Source organism: Onychostruthus taczanowskii, unplaced genomic scaffold (assembly GCF_017590055.1).
Source record: "Onychostruthus taczanowskii isolate IOZ18803 unplaced genomic scaffold, ASM1759005v1 scaffold25, whole genome shotgun sequence".
Classification (NCBI taxonomy): domain Eukaryota; kingdom Metazoa; phylum Chordata; class Aves; order Passeriformes; family Passeridae; genus Onychostruthus; species Onychostruthus taczanowskii.
In genome coordinates this window covers 8,156,915-8,182,747 of record NW_024499796.1, presented here as the reverse complement: position 1 = coordinate 8,182,747, position 25,833 = coordinate 8,156,915, and the positions used below count along the sequence as shown (strand labels likewise).

At 48.5% G+C, this 25,833-nt stretch overlaps 1 protein-coding gene across 1 annotated transcript in view; it reads right to left on the bottom strand.

The window, feature by feature from the left end:
• Positions 1 to 13,659: 13,659 nt before the first annotated feature.
• COL5A1 (collagen type V alpha 1 chain) overlaps positions 13,660 to 25,833 on the bottom strand; it is a 129,427-nt gene continuing 117,253 nt past the window's right edge. Inside the window, exons 60-64 of the mRNA XM_041406715.1 lie at positions 25,460 to 25,718; positions 24,998 to 25,110; positions 23,098 to 23,166; positions 18,500 to 18,733; positions 13,660 to 16,344 (exon numbers count right to left, since the gene is read on the bottom strand). Coding sequence (XP_041262649.1) covers positions 16,198 to 16,344; positions 18,500 to 18,733; positions 23,098 to 23,166; positions 24,998 to 25,110; positions 25,460 to 25,718 — 822 coding nt within the window. The 3' untranslated portion in view covers positions 13,660 to 16,197. The remainder of the gene's footprint in view (positions 16,345 to 18,499; positions 18,734 to 23,097; positions 23,167 to 24,997; positions 25,111 to 25,459; positions 25,719 to 25,833) is intronic.

Sequence of the window (25,833 nt, the reverse complement as noted above, 5' to 3'; positions counted from 1 at the left end):
AGGGGAAAGGGGAAAGGGGAAAGGGGAAAGGGGAAAGGGGAAAGGGGAAAGGGGAAAGGGGAAAGGGGAAAGGGGAAAGGGGAAAGGGGAAAGGGGAAAGGGGAAAGGGGAGGGAAGGGGAGGGAAGGGAAGGGAAGGAAAGGAAAGGAAAGGTCAGCACACCCTTGGCTGTCAACGTGGCCCAGCAGAAAGACCCCGGGACTAATTAAAACTCCACAGCCAGGAATACAAATCCTTACATCTGTCCTGGCCTTCATTATCCACCTCGGAGAGCTTCTTCAGGAAAGGGAAAAACAGCCCATATCCAGCCTAATTGGCTTAATTTCTCTAACTGCCTTCCCCCCTGAGATCTATTTCTAAAACAATTTCCACTGTTCTTTCAATATCCTCCTCTTATCTCCTTATCATCATCTCATTCATTCCAATTTGGGAAGAGGCCCCATGAAAGAACAAAAAAACCCCTGAGTTTCTTTTGTTTTATGCAGCACATGGTGTGAATTTCCCAACAGCAAAATTTTAGGGTCTCCTCCTAATCAATCCTTGATTTCTTTTATTCCTGACAAGGAATTTAAATGATATTTTTGAGGCAGAAGATGAATAACAACAGCAGCAGCTCCCCCATGTTTGTGGTGGAATCTGCTCGATTTTAAAATTGAGACAGGCTATTTCTGTAAATCAAAAGTTCAGCTTCAAAGAGGAAAAATTCACTCACACACAGGAGGTCTGAGCCACCTCTCCCATCTGTCTCCCACTCTCCAAACCCTCCAGAAACACTCCCAAACCCGTGGACTTCACAAAGGCTTTGAGCCGTTTTCCTTCTCAGCGTGGCCTTTAATAATTAAAGAGAAAAGAAGGAAAGGAAATCGAGGTGAGAGCTCTGAGATTTACAGCCCCCAGTAAAGGCTCTGTACACAGTGATTTACAGAGCCACAGCTCTGCTGAGTGCAGGACAGAAATGTGTGCCCCTGGTTGATTCATGAACACACACCTGGCATCTGCAGAATCCTTCCAGCAGCCAACTCTGGGGTCAGTAACTCTGGCACTGCCCACCCTGGGCTCAGACCCAGAGCAGGCACTTTGCTTGTGTTTATTTCCTTTTTATTTCTCTTTTATTTCCTTTTTATTTCACTTTTATTTCCCTTTTAAAAATCATGTTACTGCTGGCGCTGAGCAAGGACACACCAGGGCCACGGACACAGGGCTGGGTGGGAAGGTGCACATTCCTGATTCTGGATTTGGGCTGGGTTTCATGGCATGAAAACCATCAAAGCCAAACCTTGGTTTTGGCTATTTCAGCTCCCCAGGGTGAATCCCCTGTGGATGCAGGCTCTGATTCCAGTTCTGAGATGGGGAGCTGGTGGATGATACCAGAAAGAAGATGCTACAGCTGCCTAAATTCCTTTTAAAACTCCAGGCTAAAATTAAATTAAAGGATTAATTTTTTTCTCTCTTCATTTATTTAAAGCAAAACCAACCAGTTTCAGGTGTTCCCTTAAACTGGAACCCCTCAGTCCAGCAGCTTCTGAATGTTTTTGCTCCCACCTCTCTGAGGAGACAACAAACAACCCCCATGACGTGACGCCTGTGCCAAGGAGGATGTATTCCCTTTTTAAATCCATCCTAAAATGTTTCCACAGCCTTTCTGTAGAGGATCCCACATCTGGGAGTGTCACCCTGGTAAATGATGGTGGAGGGAAAGAATAATTCAGTGTGCGAGGCTGGGAAATGCTTCCAGTGAAGGATGGGAAGCAAAGGGGAGTAGATGGATGAACAGGGAGGGAGAGCAGGCTGCAAGGAAGGTGGAGAGGAACTTTGGACATGGAATGATGGGACAAAGGGGAACGGCTTCAGATTGAAAGATGGGAGATTTACCTTGGACTTCAGGAAGGAATTGTTCCCTGGGAGGGTGGGGAGGCCCAGAGCAGCTGAGGCTGCCCCTGCATCCCTGGCAGTGCCAAGGCCAGGCTGGACAGCGCTTGGAGCAGCCTGGGACAGTGGGAGGTAGGATGAGATGAGCTTTAGTGTTCCCCATCCCGAAAAATTCTGGGATTTTTGAAGGTTGTGATGGCGTGGAGGAGATGGGGGATGTGGAAGGAAAGGATGGCAAAAAGCCCTAGATTTCTTTTCCCCTCTGTGCTGATGGCCAGGATCCCCATTCCCTGGAAATTCACCCTTGCCTGCAGGTGGAATTGTGACAAATTCCAGCCTGTGAGAAGCCTTTAAACACTGATCTCTCCTGGGCATCATTTCATTTTCAGCCCATCCCAGCAAACCTCAGGCTGGGTGAGAAGCTGAGCGCTGCAATGCTCTCTCCTCTGGCTTCTTTTTCCCTTTCCCCCCTCATTCCCCAAAACCCAGAGCGCCATTCCTTAGTGCTGGAATATATTTAGGCAGCCCAAAAGGCAGGGAATAAATGAGTCAGCATAAATGAGAACTCCGTGCCATGGTTAAACTCTGAAACATCAGCCCCACTCTGCTGCTCCCTCTGCAAAGGAGCATTCCCTCGGTTCTGGGATCCATGGGGTTGGATCCTGCCTGGCTGCTCATCCCTGCCAGGGAAATTGGGGAAAACTGGGCAGGAGCAGCCCCTTGGGCCCTCCCTGGCTGCCAGCTTGGGAAAGCCAAGTGGGATCCCTGCGTGATCCTTGGAAGGAAAATTCTTCATGTGGTTGGAAGTTTTCTGATCCACCCCCTGGGAGCTCCAAGCAGAGAAAATTCTCCCAGGAAAGAATAAAAATTGTGTCTGCCCCATCCCTGGGAGGGTCCAAGGCCAGGTTGGGGCACTCTGGGACGGTGGAAGGTGTCTCATAACCCTTGGATGAGCTTCAAGGTCCTTCCCAAGCCATTCCCTCATCCTATAAAAGTCATTTAGTCCCAAGCTGGGGTAGGTGCACACAGGGGAAGAGGTGCTGGGTTGGAAATGAGTTTTAGCAGAAGTTTCTCCATCATTAACATATTCATGGAGTTTTTAATAACACATTAACCTTTCCTTGTTCCTCCACCCTGGAAAAATCCCTTTGGATCAGTGGGAAGGGCAGCCCTGAGGGGGGGGATGGTTCTCCCAGTTGATCCAGGCATTGATTTTGGAATAAGGAATATGTTCTGAAAGCTCCTTGGGTGGCTGAAATTCCCCTAAACCCCCAGGGTTCCTGTCTGTGGAACAATCCATCACTTTGCAGCTCCAGGCCCTGAAGAATCTGCATTTTTATTTATTTTGCTGCCAGCATTTCTTCATTATTGGGTGGATTTTTTTTTTCCCATACACAAACACGACAGGGTAAAATCTCAGCAGGGATAATGGATGCTTGGTAGGTGCCAAAAATAAAATATCAGCAGATGCTACGCAGGAACTAAAGGTGTTGAAGAGCTTTCACAACTCTCGTGCTCCTCGGGAAGTGCTGCTCTTCCCTCTCTCCAAACTCCAGGGCTGAAAATGCAGTTTTCTCCCCAGTATTTCACGCTGAAGACTCCAGCTATTAACCAAGGATGTGCACTGGGGCACAGAAGATCTATCCCTCAGCCTGCAAGAAAAATCACTCTGGATAAAATTGATTCCTTTGCTCCTTGAAGCCTTTTATTTCACACAGGTGGCTCTTCCAGCTTTTCCTGCAGAAACTCAGGCCAGGCAGACACTGAGGGTGATTATGTTTCATTTCTCCTCTCTGCTCTCTTTGCCACAGGCTCAGAAATCTCTCCTAAAATGCAGCACTGCTCATAAAGGGCAAAGCTTAAACTCCAGCCACGCCTTGGGATTGATGAATCCAGCATCATCCCTGCCCTGCTGGGGCTTGGAAAGCTCCCACATTTCATTTTTCCCTGCTGTGATTTATGGCACAGAGCAGGGAAAGGCCCTGCTCGGGTTCCTTTGGAGGAAGGCGATGGGTTTTGCAAAAAAGAAAAACTGCTCTGACCCCAGCAGCAAACGGTGAGGCCCCACACAGGGAGGAGGACATGGAAACTTCTCCAAAGGCTCTCAGAGCTGGTGATGACGAGGAAAAAAAAATACTGATCTTGCCTTGATTGCCTGTCAAGCAGGATGATTCCTCCTGGGTGAGCAGATATTTGCCAGGCTGCATTTCCGTGGTATTTAAACATATGGGCAGCGGATCCATCACCGTGACAAATGAAGCACGACGGATTTAGAAAAGCAGCTACACCCCAAAGCTGGGCAGGGACTGGGAATTTTTAATTTTTCTCCCATTTTTGGAGGAGCTGCAGCCTCTGAGCATCATCACCTCAGAGGAGAAACCTGCCCTGCTGCAGGAGCACGTGGGATGTGCCTTGGGATGGGAGCACAGGGACAGCAGAGCTTAAATTACCAAATAAAACCAAAATAAAGAGGAAAAGATGTTTATCCCTCCCAACCTGAGCAATCCTGATCGAGTAACACACACCTGGGATGGGATTTACCTCTGCTCCTGGAATTTTGGCTCTGGAAAACAAAGGGGAGCAGTGGGGGTCCCATCAGAACTGGAAATGTGGGATTGGGGGTGCCTGGCTGCCTCTCCCTGCACCCCAACACCCCCAAAAGAGCCTGATCCTAATGAAACTCTGCACCTGGAAGGGAATCCATGGCTCTGAGCCTCACCCTGTGCACAGAGTTTGCAACTCCAGCTGGGAAGGAGCCCAGGACTCCATGGATTGCAGTCAAAAAGCATCTTCCTCCAATCCCCTATAAATCACTGCCCAGCCCCTGTAAATCTCACCAGTCAAAGGCAGCAATAGTCAATGATTTATTTCTACAGCCAGCTGAAAAATTTCCCTCAAAGCATCTCTTTCAGGAGGAAATGGCTTTTTAACAAGATGGACACCTGGCAAAGTTTCTCGTCTGGAAAAGTTTCTCGACCAGAAAAGAGTAATTTCTGAAGATTTCTGGAATTTTGAGTGATGATGGAAAAACTGAATATTTTTTTCACAGGTTTTCTCCCTGGAAAAGAGGGACAAATGTATTTTAACCTAAATTTCAGTGTTAGCTATGTAGGGATGTGTTACAGGGCATTCCCAGCATTGCCTGAAAAAAATCTCTGCCCCAACAAGCCAGGCTTGAAATAATAAATTAATGATGGGAAAAGAGAACAGGGCTTGGAGAGGGTGACAGGCTGAGACCCAGGCATGCCTTTGGTCCCTTTATCCACCCTAAACTCCTCATGCCCTTGACTGGATCACTCAAAATTCCTTCCAGGAGCTGTTGAGGCTCCTGGAGCTCCTGGCTCCCTTTTGCTGCTCCTGTTTCCACCCAAAGCTGCTGCAATAAATGATCACAGTCACCCCATAAGGAGATTCCCACTTCCCCTCGCCCTTCATTTGATTTTTCAGCCTGGATTCCTGAACTCCTCTTTCCTCCAGCTCATTTCCACCATCTCAGCTGCAACAAATGGGCACTTTATTATCTGCAATTGGCCCTGCCAGAGGACTGGGGTTGTTCTTGTGCTGGCTCTGAGCTCTGATGAGTTGTTTTTTTTTTCTCTGAATGATATTTCCAAGCCCTTCCCCCAGTGAGGAAAGAGAGAGAACATTTGTTATTGACAGAATTTCCATTTAAATTGAGGATGTTGCTCAGTGCAACACGTGTTCAACCAAACTCTTTCCCCCCAGCGAAAAGCAGCAAATTATATGAGTGGGGGAAAAAAAAAATAATAATGTTGGGAAGAGGAGGGGGTGAAAGGGAGAAATCACAAAAGCTGTGAAATCCAGCTGGAAATCCACCCTGTAATGAGACATCTCGATCTTAATAAGGCTGTGGGTAAAGCTTGGATTACACACCCAGCTTTGTGCTGCTCGGCAGCTGCTTCCCCTGACAGCTCCTTTCTGTGCTTGCCAATCCGATTAACTCTGCAAAATGAGAGACAAAACAAGGCAAAATCTCAGGCTTTTAAAAAATAAACAGGAATTCAGGCGTGTGGAGGGTGCTGGATGGGCCCCAGCAAAGCCTTTTCAAGTGGGGAATGGCTCCGTGGCACAGACATTTTCAGGTGAGTTCCCTTGGAGCCAAAAATTGTTGTTGGTGCTGGAAATTAAAGGCAGGGACCCTCAAAATGATTGGAAAACCCATCCTGATGGAGCCTGGGAGTTCTCCCCATCCCTGGGCAGCAGGGAGAAAGCTCTGGAGCAGGGAGAGGAGGAGAACTGAGTCTCCTCCATGACCTCACTCCACCAGCTCTGGAGCGATGCTGGGGTTGATTTGGGGGGTCCTGACCCCCCTCACTCAGCTGGAGCCACCTGGGATCTGTTCCAGAGCTCCAGAGCAGTGACACAAAACAGCCCCTGCCCCTGGCACCTGCAGCGTGCCCTCACTGCAGCCCCCAGGATGGCTTTGGGTCATGGAATCACAGTAAAACCCTGGAAAATCATCACATCCAGCCTTTAACCCGGTGCTGCCAAGGCCACCGCTTAACCCTGTCCCCAAGTGCCACACCTGTGTTTTTTAAACCCTTCCACCCCTTCCCTGGGCAGCTTTTGCAGCACTGACCAGCCCTTTCAGTGAAGAAACCTTTCCTGATTTCCAGGCTGACCCACTCCTGGCACTTCTCAAGGCCATTTCCTCTCCCTGAGCTCAGTTTATCCCAGCAGGCTGAGGTCAGCAGGTGGAACTGGAGATGTTCCTGCTCCTGCAGCCCTGGAGAGCAGGGAGAGCCTCTCCAGCTCATGGAGAGGGGAATCAAGAGGTGCAAGACCTGGTGGGATGATCATCTCCAGCTACTTTTGGATGTTTTTCTATTTCTAATCAGAAAAAAACCCTAAATATGAATGTTTTGCAGTGAGCCAGCCTTGCTGTCACATCTTCTCTGCTGCAGGAGGCTGGGGCAGGATCCGGAGGTCACATCCATGCCAGCCCAAATCCCATCGTCCCATCAAGGAGAAATATCCATGGAAAACAGGTAATCTCTAAAAAAACCCAGTTTTCATCTTTGTCTGCTCCAACAATGCCCCCAGCATGGACCAGGCTGTCCCCAGCTGGGGACAACAGAGGGACACCATGACCCTCTGCTGCTTTCTAGGAATAAAGTGCTGAGCCACCCTCTGTTCCAGGCTGGTTTGTTCCTCCCAGGAAGGCCAGGATCCCCAGAAAAGGGGTTTTTTTTCCTGTTTGTGGGGTCATCCCTGAGCCTAAATCCCAGGTGTGAAGGAATGGGCTCCATATTGCACGTCGGCGGTTGCTACGGGGGAAGAAATGCTGAATTTATCACCCCTTGCAAGAGCTGGAGAAAGAAAGATAGAAAGGGAAAGAGAGAAGGAAAAGGAATAAGAAAAGGAAAAAAAAGATCCCAACCCTCAGAATGATTCTGCCTGAGCTGCACAGGAACATTATTTATGGTCCAAAACCTCCAGAAGCATCTGAATGTAAAGCAGAATCACATCATCGATAACGGCATGCCCTGATCAGAGGGAAAAGACATCTGAGGAGGGGAGGCAGGGAAATGGCACATTTTCAGCCAGCTGGAGAGATTGCAAAGGGATTTTAATTCTGGGGATGCTGAAGAAAATTGCAGATGAGGTTCTATGAGAATAAATAGTGCCTGGTCATAGATCAGCACAACTTGATTTTCTCCCGTTTTAGTGCCACGGTATCAATCATGGGAAGGGAGGGGAGGGAAAAATCAAGGTGGCAAATGAATTATTCCTCAAGGCTTCCTCCTCATCCAGGAGGAAAAACAAACTCTTGCATCTTGCTGGGCAAACTGGAAGGAGCCTGAAATGCAGATCAGGAGAGGAAATGGGGGAGGTGGGAAAGAAGGTATTTATATACAATAAATATTTAATCCTGCTCAGTGTTTCCTCCTGAAGAAACTCATAGCAGGGATTAATTTGTGCATTCCTCCCCGCTCCACTGGTGCCCTTCAGCAAGGTTAATCTTTGCCTGATGCAAGTTGGGAAATTAAATCCATGGTGGTGGACAAACTTCCTCTGGGGTTGGATTTAATTTCTTGCTTTCCCCCACCCCCCAAAAATGATGGATGTGTGTGGAAGCCACGAACGCTGCCTTGTGGAGCAGATAATTCGTGAATGGATGCCCCCCTCCTTCTTCTCCCCCTCTCTCCCTGTTGTGTGTCTTAATTAATGTTTTGAGTCTGACAGGTTTTTGATTTCTGTTTCAACAGGGTCTCGGATCAACGTGCTTGAAGGGAAAATCCTAAAAAGGGACAATTTTGGTTTTTTTTTTTAGTGGCTGCTGCTCCCTCCTGAAATTCAGCATCGTGCTGGTGGCAGTGAGGAGCAGGTGGGGTCCAACCTTCATCTCTGGGGGAGATGGGGGATGAAGGGAGGCACTTCCCCAGCCCAGTTTTCCATCTGGGAGCCCCCAGGAGAGCTTTGGGTGTGAATTTGTGCCTCAATCCTGAAGAGATCTTACTCATCAGCACACCTGGGATGTGTGAGACCACCTTTGGCAGACCCCCAGCATCTCCTGGTGACATTTTAAGCTTAAAAAGGCACAGTCAAGGTGGTTTTTTCCCCTCTGGATGCCCAGGAAATGACACAACTGTGATAATATGCCCATCCGCCTTCAGGAGGGCTTGGCTGTGGGATATTCCCAAATTATCAGCATGATAATGGGAATAATTCATGCTGAGGAATTATTCCTGATGCTCTCCTGACTTGAGACTCTCTTGGCACCTTGGAATGCTCAGGGAATCAGAGAATCCTGAATTAGGCTGGGTTGGAGGGACCTTAGAGCTCATCCCAGGACAGGGCAGGGAGACCTTGACTATCTTGCTCAAAATTCCATCCAACCTGGCCTTGAACACTTCCAGGGATGTAACAAAAACATCCCTCAGGCTCTGCTCTGCCCAGGCAGAGAAAACAAAAAAATCTGCCAGCAGAGAAGCAGCAGGGGAAAAAAAAAAAAAAAAAGAAAAAAAAGAATAATCCAAGCGCGACGCAGGAAATTTTCCGCAAAGAACAACATCTCGTTGTCCAATTAACATATTAATAATTAGGCAGGATGAGAACACGGAGTCCCAGGGCTGCCACGCTGGCTGTGGCTGTGGAGCTGAGCAGCAGCAGTTGCAGGGGTGCCTCTGAGCGTGACAGCCGGCGCCTTACAAGATGTAATTTCAGCGCTCCAGAGCTCGCCTCGTCGCGCATCTCTGACGGAACAAGCACGCTGGCTCCTCTCTGAAGGAAGGGAACAGCTGCTTTCTGCAGGGTTTTTGTGTGTTTGGTTTCTTTGGGGTGTTTGTTTTTGCTCCAGGCTGTTTGAGGAATGCTGGTAAAGGGAGCACGGATTGGGTTTTGTTTGCTGTAGGTAGGAGCAGGCAGGGGCTGTGGGAAGCGGCGGGGTTGTGCCTCTGGAGAAAATCACTTTGATGCCCCAGGATGGGAAAAATCTGCAGGCAGAAGGAATAAATGAAGTAGCAATAGGTGTCATTAATAAAAGTACAGCTCACTAAACTCCTCCTGCTCTCAGATCAAAAGCAAAATGGGTTTTCAGTGCAAGAGCCCCAAATCCAGCACTTCCAGAGAAGATCCCCTCGATGGGAAAAGGATTGGATTCCCCAGAGCTGGAAGTGCTGAGGGAAGGATGAATTAAGAAGGATGAATTACTTCCAAGGCTGCTTTTGGGTCACTGCACAGTGGCAGGGGAGCAGCCCTGCCTACACAGCCCCTGACAGATGTTGGGAACATCAGCCCAGCTTGGCCTCAAAGGTTGCTCTTGCCTTAAAGGAAAAGCATGTGGGAAGAAAATAAAAATGAAGGAAAATCCAGATTATGCAGGGATGCAATAATTGATGGATAATTATGATAAATCCTTGCTTCCACACCTGCTCATGGCAGAGGGACACCGGGCTCGTGGTGCCAAGTGACACACACAGCACTGAGCAGTCCTGTTAAAAAAATATATATATATTAAAAAACACATGGGAATTGTCTGTCTGGAAGACAAGAGCAGGTAATTTGCAGAGGCACAGCTCCTGGGCAAGGTGTGAAAAGAGGGGACACATTTGACTTGCACTGCTTCAGCTTTTCTGGGCACTCTGTAGATTAATTTACAGGTGGTGCTGAACTGCCAGAAGCACCTCCAGCTCACTTGTTTTTTCTCACAGGAAGACATAAGACATCTTTTTGTGGTTTTTTTTTTTTTTTTTTTTTTCCTTTTCCCAGAATTGTGGGTCAGATCAATCCTACTCTTTGCTTGAGACATTAATAAAAACAAACCCAAGTCAAATCCAGCCTGGCTGGGAGAAGATGAAGAACAAAAAGCAGCTGAAGGACAAGAATAGCTCCAGCTCCTTTGAATGCCATGAGAGCCTCACTCTACCCAACAATTTGCATATTTTCTCCATGCTAATTCATGCACACTCCTCTCCACTCCTTATTCCAGCCTCCCACTTGGTCCTGCTGCTTCTGTCTCTCCAGGAGAGCTCTGGTGGCACTCAGGCTGCTCAATCCTTTGTATAAAACACCCATTCACAGCTTCTCTTCTTGTTTGCCAAAACTCACCTAGACAGGGAGGGGATGCCCAGGATCTGGTCTCTAAATTTAATCGGTACCAAAGCTCCTTTTTTGGCCATTTTTATTTTTACCAGTCTGTTGTAAACACAGGGTTTAAGGAGATGGGGGAGGAACATCTCTTGGAGAGGCGACAGCAGCAGGAGCATCCCAACCAGAGCTGTGACAACTTGTGCAAAAGCTGTGGTCCCAATGTGACCCTGAGGGGCACAGGGAGTGGGACAGGGCAGGGCTGTGATCCTGGCCCCCTTTCCCAGCTCCCAGGAGGAACTGGGATGTGCTGGTCCCTGCTGGTGCAGCCCCAGGTCACAGCAGGGCTGGTGGAGCTGTGTTTGGTGAGAGCCTCTGGGCTCTGCTCTCTGCTCCACTCCTACAAATCATGCAGGATGGGCTTTTTTAGGGACAGCCAGTGCTCCAGCTGTTGGATCACAAAATTCTTCAGGCAGTAAAACACCTTAAGATGATCGAGTGCAACTGAAGCAAGCCAAGGGAATCCAAGATAAAAAGCAGGGAGTCACCAGTCACAGAGCAGCACAAGGGGCTGGGCTTCTTCCTGCAGAGCAGGGCTGAAAACCAAAGCAAAGAACAATTCCCATTTCCCAGGCAGACAGCAAATCCCACAGCAGCCCCTGTTTTACCCCTGGCAGCAGTGTGGGAAGCACATGGACACATCCTCGTGTCTGGGTCAGCTCAGGCAACTGCTGATGGTGGAGCTGTGTTTGGTGAGAGCCTCTGGGCTCTGCTCTCTGCTCCACTCCTACAAATCATGCAGGATGGGCTTTTTTAGGGACAGCCAGTGCTCCAGCTGTTGGATCACAAAATTCTTCAGGCAGTAAAACACCTTAAGATGATCGAGTGCAACAAGCCAAGGGAATCCAAGATAAAAAACAGGGAGTCACCAGTCACAGAGCAGCACAAGGGGCTGGGCTTCTTCCTGCAGAGCAGGGCTGAAAACCAAAGCAAAGAACAATTCCCATTTCCCAGGCAGACAGCAAATCCCACAGCAGCCCCTGTTTTACCCCTGGCAGCAGTGTGGGAAGCACATGGACACATCCTCGTGTCTGGGTCAGCTCAGGCAACTGCTGAACCTACAGCGTGGGGAAAACTCTGCAGCTTCACTGGCTTTCCTCACACAGCAGGGCAGAAATCCCAGCCCAGGGCAGAAATCCCAGCCCAGGGCACTTAGAATAAAACCCCACATGCAGGGCAAGGCAGAGCAGCAGCCCCAAGCCCTGCAGCCTTCCTTTCCCTGCTTTAAAAGCTGTGGAAATCCCACTGGGATCAGCTGCCCTTGGATAATTCCCACTCCCTGGGCTGGGTGCTGCTCTGCTCCCCCCTGGGTGCTGAGCTCGGTGCTTTTCACCCTCCCTTTGCTGCTTCCTGAGGTTTGTGCTCCTGGTCGTGCCCTTGTGGGATCCCTGAGGTGGAGAGGCAGATGCTGCTGGAATTTGGGATGAGCAGCCCCATCCTCACCCCATAACTGAGCAGGTTTGGGGGCTCACACTCTGTCTCAATAATCTGCTGCTCTTTCTGTGACTCTTCTAAAAATCCCCCTCAATATTTCACCTGCTGGAGTTACAGCTTTGGAGCTGGAGCACTAAATCCTGGACTTTGTTCTAGGAAAAGAGGTGAAAGATCTGCCAGGGCTCCTGTCTGGCAGTGCCAGAAACAGTCAGATCCCTCCTCAGATCTCTGGTTTTCCCTAATAGCAGATCAAAGTTTCCCTCAGCACTGAGGCATTTGCTGCAAATCACAACTGGTGAGATGGGCTGGGGTCACCCTGAAGCATGATCAAGGTAAAAGTGAAGTATTTCCAGCCGGGTTTAAGTAAATAAAGTTATTTTGCCTTCATTTCTTCCTGCAGCTGTGGTACCTCTGCATTTCTAGGGTCCATCTGGATGAAGATTTGGCCATAACATCCCAAGATTTCCCAAAACTACTCCTAGAAGTTAATGACAGTCTAAATGAGTAAAGATTAAACCATTTCAGGTCCTGGTTGGATGGGGTTTGGAGCTGGGTTGTGGAAGGTGTCCCTGCCCATGGAACTGGCTGATCTTCCACTTCCCTTCCAACCCACCCCAATCTGTGACTTTGGCTCCTTCTCTGGACACATTCCAGCAAAGAATGAAGATCATCAGAGATCTTCTGCGGCCAGAGAATGAAGGGCAGAAGCTTTTGGGACACAGAGCTTGGCTTGGTCACTGTAGAGCTGAGCTTGTGGCCCCTGACCCACCTGCAGTGCTCCAGATGTCACCTCCTGAAGGTCCAACACCTCCTGGAACTGCAGCACCAAGCAGGGTTTGTTTGAAGAAGATCCTGAGACCCAGAGTGACTCAGATCCAGTGGCAGCCACTCCCACGGAATCCCACAGTGAATTCCAGAGGATCCCGGAGTGAAACCTGCAGGAGAGGAGGAGAGGATGAGCAAAGTGTTCCCCATGGTGTTTCCCTCCACACAGCAGAGCCCTGGGGCCAAGAACGGGAATTTGGAGCTTGAAGAGCTCACCAAGGTGCTGAAAAAATGTTTTTTTTCCTGAATTTGTCTTGGGATGAGAAGATCAGCAAGAACAAATCTCCTCTGGTGAAGTTTCTGGTGCTGTGGAGAAGGTGAAGAGCTGCTGGCCACACAATCTTCTCCTTCACATCCCAGCCACCAAAACCCCGTTGGATTTTTGCACTGGAATTCCTCACTGAGAAAAAAACAAAAAACAACAAACCAAAACCAAAGAAAATATTCCAGGCCTTGAATTCCTCCCCATGATGGGTTTGGATTGTGTTTTGGAGTATTTCTTTACCTTGAAGCACTTCCACTGCTGCTCTGATGAACTCTCCGGGCTCCACAGGGCAGGGGGGTCCTGGGGAAATCCCGCTGCAATCAACTCCAAGAAGAGATTCAACATCACGGGGGTTTAGGTGGAAACAGTAAACTTGATTTATTGAAAAAAAAAATCTATTACATTTATTCCTTTATTACACAGGTTTAAAATATTTAAAAATAGCTCTTATGGGCATTACACTGAAATTTTATGACATGTTTATTGGACTTTGAAGAAATGTACAATACGGCATTTGACACTATATTTTAAAAAGGGCCTTGTGTACTAAAAGTTGGGGGTTTTTTTCCATAGGTTTTATTTTTCTTATCAACATTTGTTCAAGTCAATATATATTAAGGGGAGGAGGGAAATAAAATTACACAAAAAGAAAGGTCTGCAAATACAAGTAGTAATTTTATTGCAATATACCGTAGCTAAGTGGTCTGGGGGGGATTGGAACAGTTGGGAGCTCAGTACAATTACAACACTGTGGAATTCAACAGAGGAAATTTTTATTCTTTTTTCTTTTTTTTTTTTTTTTTCTTCTTCTTCAAGCAGAGAAATCAAAGGGAAAAAAAAAAAAAAAAAAGAAAAAAAAAAAAAAAAAGAAAAAAAAAAAAAAAAAAGCTCCCTTGGTGAGAAAATTGAGAACAGAATCCCATGACCTGGGCAGACACACAGGTGTGGACAAACATCAGAAAAATCAGGATATGGCTTTGCTGGGATGTGCAACCTTTCCTGCCCTTCCCGCTGTTGCCAAGGTGACTGAGAAGCTGAATTCCTTATTTATTATCCTAAATTCCTTTTCACTGCTCTGCTGCCCGGAGTCTGCAGTTTTTAGGGTAGCACCTTTTGGGTTTTTTTTAAAAATTCCCTTAAGTGGGAGAGAGCACAGGATGAAGAAGGGAGAGGGATGGACACGGCTCCTCCAGGCCCCAAAAAGCACCGCCGGCATCGCCGCTCCCTCCAGCACGGCTTTGCCTCCCTTCCTCGGATGCTGCTGCTCTCAATTTGGGCAGGAGGGGGGAAAAGACATCATATATAGGCTTTTTTCACAGTAAATGTGATGTCTTTTCCTTGGTGGTGAAAAATCCCCTTTGAGCTGTGAACGCTCCGGGCCGAGGAATAATAATAATAATAATAATTTATAAAAACCCCACCTTGCAATAGTTATTTTCCAGCTGAGAGACATGAAGAAGGAAAACGGGCAAGGAGGAAAAATAAATGGGAAAAGAAGAGGGTGTCAAGCACGTTGTGAGCCGTGGAAAGAATAAAAAAAAAAGTGGGAAGAGCAGGAAAATTGCAAATTCCCCGGATTGCTGGGCAGGCAGCACCCCCACGGCTTCAGGACACCCAACATCTACATAAATTCATAAATTAGCACCACAAACGTTCAGCCACTGAGGACAATCTGCTCTGCTTCCAACTGGGAAAAGACATGGATATCCTTGGGAAAACCAAATAAAATAATAATAATAATAAATTGTAAGGACATTTAATGTTTTTTTTTCTACATGGGCCCATCCAAGGAAGGAGAAGAGCAGGATTTGGACAGAAGAGATAAGAAGGTGCCATGCATTTATCAGCAGCCAAAAATCTGCCTGAAAGTGCCTAAAAAGCCAAGTGGGAGATTGGCCAGTGGCAGGGTATCCCCAGTGTTGTGTTAAAGTTATCAGATAGCACCACAGAGATATGTAAAAATAACTATAAAAAGCACCTTTTTTCTTCTTCTTCTTCTACCTTTTTTTTTTTTTTTAAATTTTTAAATTTTTTTTTTATTCTTGATATTCAGAGAGGACAAATGGATTTCCCCTGCCACTGGGATCTGCCACTGGGAATGGATTCAGGTTTAATTCTTATCATTTTAAAGGAATGCTGAAAGAAAAAAAGAAGGATTAATTTAAAATATGGGTGTTAAGCAAGTGGATGAAAAGTCAGAGACTCACAGCAGATCCTGCTTTTTAGATCAGGGGATTTGCAGGGAATTTGTTAAAAAGTGGCTTTAATTTCCTCATTTTGAAAGGAATCATTCCAAAAGGCACCTGTGGCTCAGGGGGCTGCTTTGCACCTGATCCTGGGGGAAATTCCAAGGCTCCAGATCCCAGTTTGGGGCTGGGAAGAGGCAGAAGTAGGGACAGGAGCTGCTGTCTTCATTCCCAGCTGGAAGCTTGGCTGGGATGGGGTGGCTTTAATACAGACAAGGTCACTTGCATGGTTTGAAGGCGGAAACATTCCAACATTTCAAATAAAATACGACACAAATATTTACTCACAAACATACAAAAATAGAAGCACCTTTAAGACACGGCAAAGAGATGCCCAGTGTGACCTTGAGTCAGCACTTTGGAAAACGTGGAATGAGGCAAACTCAGCGGAGGAAACACGGAAAATTCTGGAATTGGCCATGCTGGAGCTGATCCAAACCTCGTGGAAGGCAACAAAACCCCTCTGAGGAGCTTCAGATCCAGGACTGCCGGGACTTCAACATCAAGCTGGACATGAGGAACTTCAAGTTTTTTCCTTTTTTTTTTTTTTCTTCAGGAACAAACAAACGCTTCCTGGTGAGAAGAAGAGGAGGAGGAGGAGGAGGCAGGAGGAGTTTGCTGGAGGTGGGCTCAGCTCGGTGGCCGCAGGGCAGCAGGGACAGGGCCAGGTCTCCGTGTGTGGCTGCTGGTCATGAGATTCCATATCCATCCTGGGAATGGCTGGGGGGGCACAGAGGGGCCGGGGCAAAACCAGGGACACAACAAAATAGGTGGGGGAGAGGAAAAAAAAATAATAACCCATCGCTGTCCAGTTTCAGACCGTGCACGTGACGAGGAATTCTTTTTTTTCTCCTTTTTTTTCTCTTTTTTCTCTTTTTTTGTTTTTAATTAAATGGCGCAATGAGGTTACGAGGTTGCTCATTTGGAGACTAGGTTCAGGTGGCTCTTTTAGCCCAGGAAGCAAGCTGGTCCCACCTCGAATCCAAATTTCTGTGCCGCTTCTCCGAAGTCATTGAACATGATGTCGACTATGGGGACCTGCTCCACTTTGGGCGTGTTGATTTCCAGGATGGTTTTCTGGTAGCCCTTCCTTGCCTGGAATGAGGGAAAGAGGACCTCTGAGGATGCCTCCAAGCCAACATCAGCACAACTGAATAATCACCACTCTGCTGGCAATGTGGTGTTGATTTTTGCTGGGAATTTTTGGACCTAAATCGGAGTCACCACCACCCAAACAAATTTATTTGCATTTTTACCACATGTGCTGAAAAACCCTTGGGAGATGCCCAGACCTTGGAGCAGAAGCAGATCACAACACTCTAACTCTGCTCCAGCACATTCCCAGGCTGGAATGGGAGCCTGAAAAAGTTGGGGCTGTGCAAAGCTTGTTTTCCCTCCCCCAGGACATACCTGGCTTGTTGGGCAAATGGTAGCAATTTAATTCAAATATATTAATGAAAAGATCACATTTAAAGTTTGGTGGAATTCACAAGGTGCTGCTGTCTTTTTATCACGCCTGGTGGCCACGGAGTTCTTTCCAAAATATAAATAATTATTAGAGGAGCAGAAGCACCCCCTGAGGGCGTACAAAGCTGCACAAACAAGAGAATTTATGGAGCAGCTTTGGGCTCTACCTTTCCCTGTGATTTGTGTGGCTCAAGAGAACAGGCTGGAGCACAGCTATGAGAAAGGGCTGGAAGTTCAGGAAAAACATATTCAAATTACGGGAAGAATTTCAGCCCTTGAAGCCTCCCCACTACAGCAGGACCTCTGTGGTAACTCTGTGTGGGGCAGCCCAACCTCATCTCCACAGTGTAGGCCTCAGTCCTGGAATCATTTAGGGTGGAAAAGACCTTCAGGATCATCAAGTCCAACCATTAACCCAGCACAGCTGAGCCCAGCAATTGGATGGGTTGCAGCACTCACTCCCAAAAAAGACATAAAAGCACCTCTAAAGCGCTGGTGGAGTTCTCTAAATTCCTACTGGCCTTTTTATGGGTCTAAGAGTCAGACTAAAATCATCTTTAATGTAGAGAATCAATTGTAAACCCCAAACTCCTTTAAGTAAATAGATAAATCTCAAATATCCTGCCTGCGCTTTGAGCAGCACAATCTGCCAGGGCAGCAGATTATTCCAATTTATCTGCCCAAAAGGTAAATGTTTTCAGGAGCCTCATCCACTTTAAAATGTGCAACACCTGGTCCTCCAGCAAGCCTGAGATTCAGAAGGGGAAGGGAGGAGAAGTCCCTTTTTCCCAAGGATGTTATGTCAGCAGGAGACACGAAAAACTTGAGGATAAACTTCTCCTGAGTGTTTCCAGAAGGGGGCTGGATGCCCTTTCCCTCTCCAGGAACGTGTTAAAAGTTCTAATCTGATTTTCCTCATTGCTCCATCAGTAAAAAATCTGTGCCAGAACAGAAGCGTTTCAATCTCAAATTACATGAAGAGCTTTTTCTGTCAAACATCTCAATCTTTCTGTCCCGTGGGCTCCAAGTGCTGCAGTTCCAGAGGGTGGGAATTATGCATGTTTTTACACCAGCAAGCTGGGGCTCAAAATAAATGCAGACAGCACCTGCTTTGCCAAATTTTTATCTCCTGAGGGCAGAATTTTCAGAGTTTAAACCCAAATCAAGCATCCAAGAGGAGTTAGAAGAAAAGGGAGGACGTGAGGCACCTTTGGAAATTGTGGGTGTGCTTGTGCACCTCATGAGCAGCACAGCCCAGAGCCTTCCTGGGCCTGCAAGAACAAAAATTCCAACCAAACCCTTCCTGATTTGCCTCCAAGAATTCCTGAAAGTTACAGATATCCTTACCAAACCCTGCAAATTTCCAACCCAAATTTTCAGAATTTCTGAAAGCAGTTACAAAGATCCTTACCAAACCCTGAAAATTTCCAACCCAACTGGGCGCCATCACTCGCCTCTCCCCGTGTGAGGAATTGGATGAGAGCAAAAGCACAGGGAGGCTTTATAAAAAAAACAAGCAGCACTTTTAGGCGGATAAATTGGATTAATCAGATTAATTTGACTCCTGGAGGTGCTGCAGCTACCCCTGACTTCCAGCAGGATTCCCACGGAATCCTTTATTTCCACCTTAGGGAAGAGCACGCTGATGTCTCCCATATTAAGAACAACCCTGAAGCACCGGGAATTTGGGGGTGATCTGCTCTGGGGAAGATGGTGCTGGCCAAGCAGGGGAGGGGACAGAGGTGTCTCCACGGTGTCCCCAAGGCCGGGAGCCCCCACGTACCGCGCAGCCGTCAAGGGCAGCTCGGATGTAGGGGTTGTTGTCGTAGGACATCTCCTCGTCGTTGGAGCCCAGGAAGCGGATGGCCTTGTCGTAGCTGTTGGTGGTGGCATCGTGCCAGGCCACCGACTGGTAGCAGTTGTAGGTGATGTTCTGGTGGGCCGAGGCGCTCAGGAGACGCAGGAAGGTCATCTGCACCACCCCGATGGGGTTCCCGTCCGAGTCCACATAGGAGAGCTGGGAGAGGGGGACAAGGGACAACACTGGGCAGTGAGGGACAGGGAAACACAGCTGGGGGCTCTGAGGGACACCAGTGTCACCAGCAGAGACACTGCTGCTGAGGGACACCAGTGTCACCAACACAGGCACCGCTCCTGAGCTGGGGGCTCTGAGGGACACCAGTGTCACCACAGGCACTGCTCCTGAGGGACACCAGTGTCACCACAGATGCTGCTCCTGAGGGGCACCAGTGTCACCAACACAGACACTGCTGCTGAGCTGGGGGCTCTGAGGGACACCAGTGCCACCAACACAGACACTGCTCCTGAGGGACACCAGTGCCACCACAGACACTGCTCCTGAGGGACACCAGTGCCACCACAGACACTGCTCCTGAGGGACACCAGTGCCACCACAGAGAGCTGGGAGAGGGGGACAAGGGACAACACTGGGCAGTGAGGGACAGGGAAACACAGCTGGGGGCTCTGAGGGACACCAGTGTCACCAGCAGAGACACTGCTGCTGAGGGACACCAGTGTCACCAACACAGGCACCGCTCCTGAGCTGGGGGCTCTGAGGGACACCAGTGTCACCACAGGCACTGCTCCTGAGGGACACCAGTGCCACCACAGACACTGCTCCTGAGGGACACCACTGTCACCTGCTCTGCTCACCCAGGAACTTTTTGCTCTCCTGCTGGATGGGGTGAGGGTGTGAGCGAAAAAATTAAATCTAAGGAGGGCAGGGAGAAAAAAAAGAGAAGGGGATTTCAGCCCTGGTTGCAAGAGGGTGGGAATTTGGGGATATGTCTCAAGATTAAGCAAATATTGAGTGTATTTCTCCAGCTTTTGAAGAGGAGAGAAGGTGAATTTCTGTGAGAGTTCAGGGATTTATTTTCCTGTCCTGTCTGACACAAATTTCTGGCTGCTGGGTGTGTTTTGTTCTGCACAATCTGGGGTATCCTCCATTCGTTTTTTCTGGGGTTTGAAGCAATCTTGGCACTGCATCTGCAGCAATGTGCACCTGCTGGTGAGGATTGGGGCTGCCCTGATTGGAAAAGCCCAGCTCAGGTAAAGGGAAAATGGATTTGCTGCTCTGTTGTGAACACAGATTGTGAATCCCAGTCTTGCACAGTGGGATTTGCTCCATTCTGCCCACCAGGCTCCTTTTTCTCCCATGCAGGAGAATTTATTCCTACAAAAAAAAAAATTATTGAAACTCAATCCCAGTACTTGGGCGATTCAGGACTTTGTGGGACATTCATGGCCCACAAAATGAGTTTTTGCAGGTATGAACTGACTGTGCTTGAGGTGGCATCTCCAAACCACTGCCCTGGATGGACTGAGGGTTTCTTTAGAAACAACCAGGAACAAAACACAGGCACCCAACCAGCGTGGATCTCCTCCAGGTACCACCAACCCTCGAGTTGTGGTGCAGGCTGCAAACAGTAGAACAGATTCATAACCACAATAAAACACCGAATTAAAAGAGATAATCCAAATAAACAAAGATACCAACCGGTTGTCAGGATGCTGCTGCACTGTCCTCCTGAGAGTTAAATGTGACTGACCAGGAGAGAGCCACGCATGCCAGGAGGAGCTACCAGAAAGCCACCAGCACGTGGAAGGAAGGGGACAAAAAATGCCAAGGACTTGTCACACACCCAGTGTGGCACTACTGACCTGCAGGAGTGACTCTTATTTGGTTTTATATCAAACCAGTGCTTGCCTTGCAGCCTGGCTGCCTTTTAAGGGGTCTTTTGTTCAGCCTGTGCAGATTTTGTGAAGCCCTTTCCAGCTGGAGCCACTGGGAGCTGGTTTTGTGCACAGCGTTTGCTCAGTTTGGGAAAATCCTCCAATCTTTTCCTCTTTTCTCTGTGCTGGCAGGTGTCATGTGGCTGGGAGGATGATTGGGATGGGATGGGATGGGATGGGATGGGATGGGATGGGATGGGATGGGATGGGTGCAGGCCTCGTTAGAGCTGCTGGGAATTGTGTGTAACACACAGAGAAAACATCTGCAAGCCTCTTATCCCTCTAAACACAGCTCTGCATCCGGAGGAATAGTAAGGAATTGGCTCTAAGGGCTCTGTAGAATTGATTAATGGTGTGGGAGCATCAAACCCAGCTGGTTTGGTTGTATTTCATATTTACTGCACCCCTCTTACTTCAGGTGTCTCCAGAAGAAAGGCAGCATCTGCCCAGCTGTGCAATCCCAGGATTTATATGGACCCCTTGGCAGCACTGAAAATCTTCCCCTCACCTCAAGACACCAGGTCCTTCTCCATGGAGTAACACGAGCAGAGTTACACCTGAGGGGAACTCAAACTCCTTTTGATTCTGCCCATCACACACAAATTTCAGCTGATTTTAGATCCAGCAGGCAAATGCCTCCTCAATTTACCAATCTCATGGTTCCAGGTACTGACTGAGGCAAAATCAGAGCTAATCTTAAATAAATAAATAAGTAAATAAATAAAACTTCTGTGGTCTGTGTGTTTGACTGTTTTGTGGTTTGCTTAGGTAGGTCTTCCACATACTGGTGGCTTTTTTATTTTTCCAAACAGAAAAAGCAGGACAGGTGAAAAAAAAAAAAAAGGCAGGAAAATGACAACACAAAAGGATGGACCAAAGAGCTCCAAGTAGCACCAGAAATGTTTTTATCTAAAAGAGAATAAGCCCTAAGCTCTACGCTGGCAACGGAGCCTCTAACAGAGCTGGGAAAAAAGAGAAGCAGGGGAGATGGAGAAGTGGAGGTACTTGGAACATTAACTGATGAAGTGCTCTGTAATTAAGCTATGAGTAGCTGCCCTCCAAGGAGCCACGAGGCTGAAGCCTTGGCTTTGCAGCCTGATTTGATGGTGCAGAGAAGCCCCAGAAGCCGTGTCCTCCTCGAGGGCAGGATCAGAGCAAAATGTGTTTTAGTGGCGATGGAATGCAGAAACTGGGAAACAACGCAGGGCTTGGGTTGTTTGCCCTTTAAGGTGGAAGTTGGGGCACTGCAGGAAGCCCCTGCCCTGGGGAGGGGACAACTCAGTGGGACACAGCAGAGCATCTCCTGTCCCTGGGCAGGTTGGTTTTATCCGTGGAATATTTGCCTGTTCTTGCATTCTCCTGGTTTGACTGAGCTCATTATGTGCATCCCATTAATTCTGCAGAGCCAGGGGACATTTCTGGGGCTTAAGACACAAATCTGACATCCCTGCCCAGCACTGGGTGTCTGTGGGAATGAGCTCCCCATAATGTGCATGTCCTGTTACCAGATAAGAAACCAGAGCTCTTGCTGGTTTATGCCTTGCTGCCAAGCCTTGTTTGACCTTAAAACAGCTCTTCCCCCATGAAAAAAATCCTTAATTGTGACTCAGTCAAATTCCTTTCCACTAGGCTTGGCTGGAAATCTTCCTTTAAATAAATTACTTTGATTCTCCCAAGCTCTGGGGTCAGCATGGGAGTCTCCAGAGTGGTTCATGTCCATATGGGGACAAAATCCACCCTCTGGGGCAAACCTGTCCTAGAGAAGCCACAGATGTGCAGCTGCTCCCCTGGGTCCCAGCACTGTGCCCAGCTCGGGGCTGGAGCAGCATTTTAGGGATCTCTCAGCTCTTGGGGTAAGGCTGCACTGCTGGGGGACAGCAACAAGGGGACAGCAACATGGGGACACCCAAAATGGGGACACCCAAAATGGGGAGTGAGGAGGAGACAGCGACAGCGCTCCCTGTGGGATGCAGCACTGCCTATGGGATGGAGTGTTCTCTGTGGGATGGAGCTCTCCCTGTGGGATGGAGCCCTCCCTGTGGGATGGAGTTTTCCCTGTGGGATGCAGCTCTCCATGTGGGATGGAGTGTTCCCTGTGGGATGGAGCTCTCCCTGTGGGATGCAGCACTGCCTGTGGGATGGAGTGTTCCCTGTGGGATGCAGCACTCTCTGTGGGATGCAGCACTCCCTGTGGGATGCAGCTCTCCCTGTGGGATGCAGCTCTCCCTGTGGGATGCAGCACTCCTGCAGGGCTCTGTGCAGACAAACCTGCCCCAGGGTCCCCAGGGTGTCCCCTTCTATCCCCAGGCAAAGCTCAGCTCCCCAGTTCCCAGTCAGGCAGACTGGAACAAAGCCCCCCGGTGGCTTTGGGGTCTCTCTCAGAATTCCACCTTAAACATCTCCATGTGCCTGGGAGGGGGGTTAGTCCAGCATGCAGAGGCAGCAGTGTGGCCATACCAAAGCGGGTGACAAGCTCTGATTCAGGGCCAGGGTTAGCCACTTACCAAGGACCCCCGCTTGTATTGACTATACCATGTGGAAGGCTGTTCTTTGGGCCAACGAGCCATTTTACTCTGTAAAATATGACAGGGGGTTAAAGGAAACAGCAAGCACCAGGATGCCTCTTACCAGTTTACCGCGCTTGAATTCACTGAACCACGAGCCTGGGTTTTCCTTGGGCCAGGAAGTAATTCTAGCCTAGTTTGTGGACAGCAAGGAGGGAAGAGAGAAAGAAAAAAAAATAAATCAAAATTAAAAAGTTTACTTTCATTCCAGAGTCTGCATGTCTTATTGAAACTGTCCAACTTGCTTTAAAATGGTTTTTTAAAAAATTTTTATACATCAGTAATGAGAGCAGAAGGTGGCTCTGAAGCAGAGGAGATGGAGTGGTGCTGCTCTGGCACCAGCCTCCTTTGCTAGGGGCTGTCTCTGCCTCCTAGGAACTTGGGATACAAATCCAGCAGTGGCAGGAAAATTAAAAGGAAAGACAGAGAGGGAGAAAGGAAGCATGGATGGGAAAGGTGCATTGATCTTCGTGTGGAGGGCAGTGCTGGTGCTGGAGAAGCCTGGTGCCTCTCTCATGCCAAATCCAGGTGCTGTGGGGCTGGGAAAGGCAAAGGATGTGATGAAGGAAAAGCCTCTGCCTCCCGAGGTGCTGGACACACAGGATGGAGCTCCAGGTACCCAGAGTGACACAGGGATGTCCTGGACAAGGAATCAACCATCGGAGCATCCTTGAGGCAGCTCAGCTCAGCAGCTGAGTCAGAGCACAAGGAAGGAGTGTGGCTGCTCCCTCAGCCTCCCACAATGCCCTCATTTGTGCTGGAAATCTCTCCTGAAGCAGCAGCCCAGCTGCAGGTGGCTGGGGACTGTCCTGCCCTTCGCAGGATGTCACCTGCAGAGCAAATCCAGTGTTTGTGCTCGGGGAGGGATGAGCTGAGAGGAACCATGGCTGAAACTCTGCTGTGGCTCGTCACAAACCTACCCACCCACCAGCCAGGGCTCTTTGCATCCCTCTGGGTGGGAGAAGTTTTTTCTTATGGATCCCAGCATGAAATTGGTATTTGAGGAGTTCTGCAACTCCACAGAACTCCTCACTGAACCAGCACAGCAGGAGCTCAGGCCCCTGCAAGATCATAGCCAGACTCTGCTTTTTGAGCTGTCAAATTTTGAGGAAAAACACAGCTCACTGATGCAAAGGAAGAGGAAATCCATCTCCTCTTTAAACAGCCCCAAGAAAAACTCAGGGAGGATTTATGTGGCGTGTGGTTTGTGCTGTGCTGACACACATTTCTGGTGGATGAAATGCAGCAGGAGAGCAGCTCAGCTTTGTCACAGCTGGAGCACAACTGTGACACTGGCACAGCTCCCCCCAGGCTGAATTGTTGTGTTTCTGCTTGGCCAGTGCCACAGCTGGTCCCCAGGCAGCGGGAAGAGCAGCTCTGGAAAACAGAGTGCAGGGATACAGGACAAAAATGATGGGTATGGCTGAGCTAAGAGCATCATTACACAAATAACTTCATCAACCTTGTGCAGCCGTGCCAGGGAGAGCTCTGAGGCTGCCTGCAATCATTTAGGATCATTTACCCACAAGGAACAGCAGGAAAAATGACAGGAGGTAAACATTTATCTGCCCTGCCTGGAGACACAGGGAGGGGAGGGGAGTCAGTGGTGCTTGGGCATGCAGGCAGTGCAGCAGGGCTGTGGGAGGGAATGAGTTAAACAGAGCTCCCAATTCCTGCACCAACACACACCTCTGCCTTGGACAGCAAAGTCCAAAAAATTAAGGTCTTAGCATTTATTATGCCCGGGAAACCATCAGAGGTTTGGCCCAAATCACAGTTTAAATCTGATTTTCTCTTTGTCAACATATTCCATGTTATTTCAGAAGGTAATGTTGTGTAACAAAGGAACATTCTGGAACTTTGATCCTTCCTTGCTGCTGTTCAATTGGCTGTCTATGAAGATTCACATCAGGAAACCATCTATCACCAGGACAGAGGGGAAAGCAAAGGTGGTGTGGACTTACTCCTTCAGATTTCTTATCAGGGAAGATGCAGGTCTCTCCACCAGCCGTGAAATTACAGTAAACTTTGAAAGAGTCCCTGGAACACCCCTGGTTGGGATCAACCCAGTATTCACCTGGATGAGGGGAGAGAAGGGAAGAAAGGATCAGCTCAGAGTCACTTCAGCAACCTCCTCACCTGGGATGTTTCACCTCTCATGGGTTGTTGTTTATGTGTAGTTTTTGAAAGCTGGTCATGTTCTGCTGCCAGCTGAAGAAGGTTTTTCATCCCATATCCCCATTTTTAGAGCAGGACATTTCAGCTGGAAGGGCTGTCCAGTGACATCCAGTCCAGCTCTACATATTCCTTCTCCACCAGCCACATCCCCCATGGACTCCCCAAATTCCTGCTCTTCCAACCCTTCCTTCTGCGTGAAGCTGCAAAACCCACAGAATTCCCTACATCCCCCCTATCCTGGGACACACCATCTGGGAAATCAGGGTGGCAGAGCTGCAGGTCCTTGCAGGTGCGTGCTGGGTTGTGCTGAGTGCCCAAGGGATGCTTCATCTGCTCGATTTCCAGTTTCAAGGAGTTCAGGGAGCCGAAAATCTCCTCCATGCCATCAGCATAGTCCATGTAGTTGTCAGCATTGCCATCGTCCAGCAGCTGGCTGGCATCAATGTTCCTCCTGGTCCTCTTGGCAGCCTGGATGGGCAGGGGCTGGATGACTTCTCCAGGAGGACCCTGATTTTTGGGGGGAGAAACAAAAGGCTCAACTTCTCATTCATTGGGAAAAGGACACGAGAGATGGACAAAGCAGCAACATCCCAAAATACACATTGGACATGGGAAACAGCCA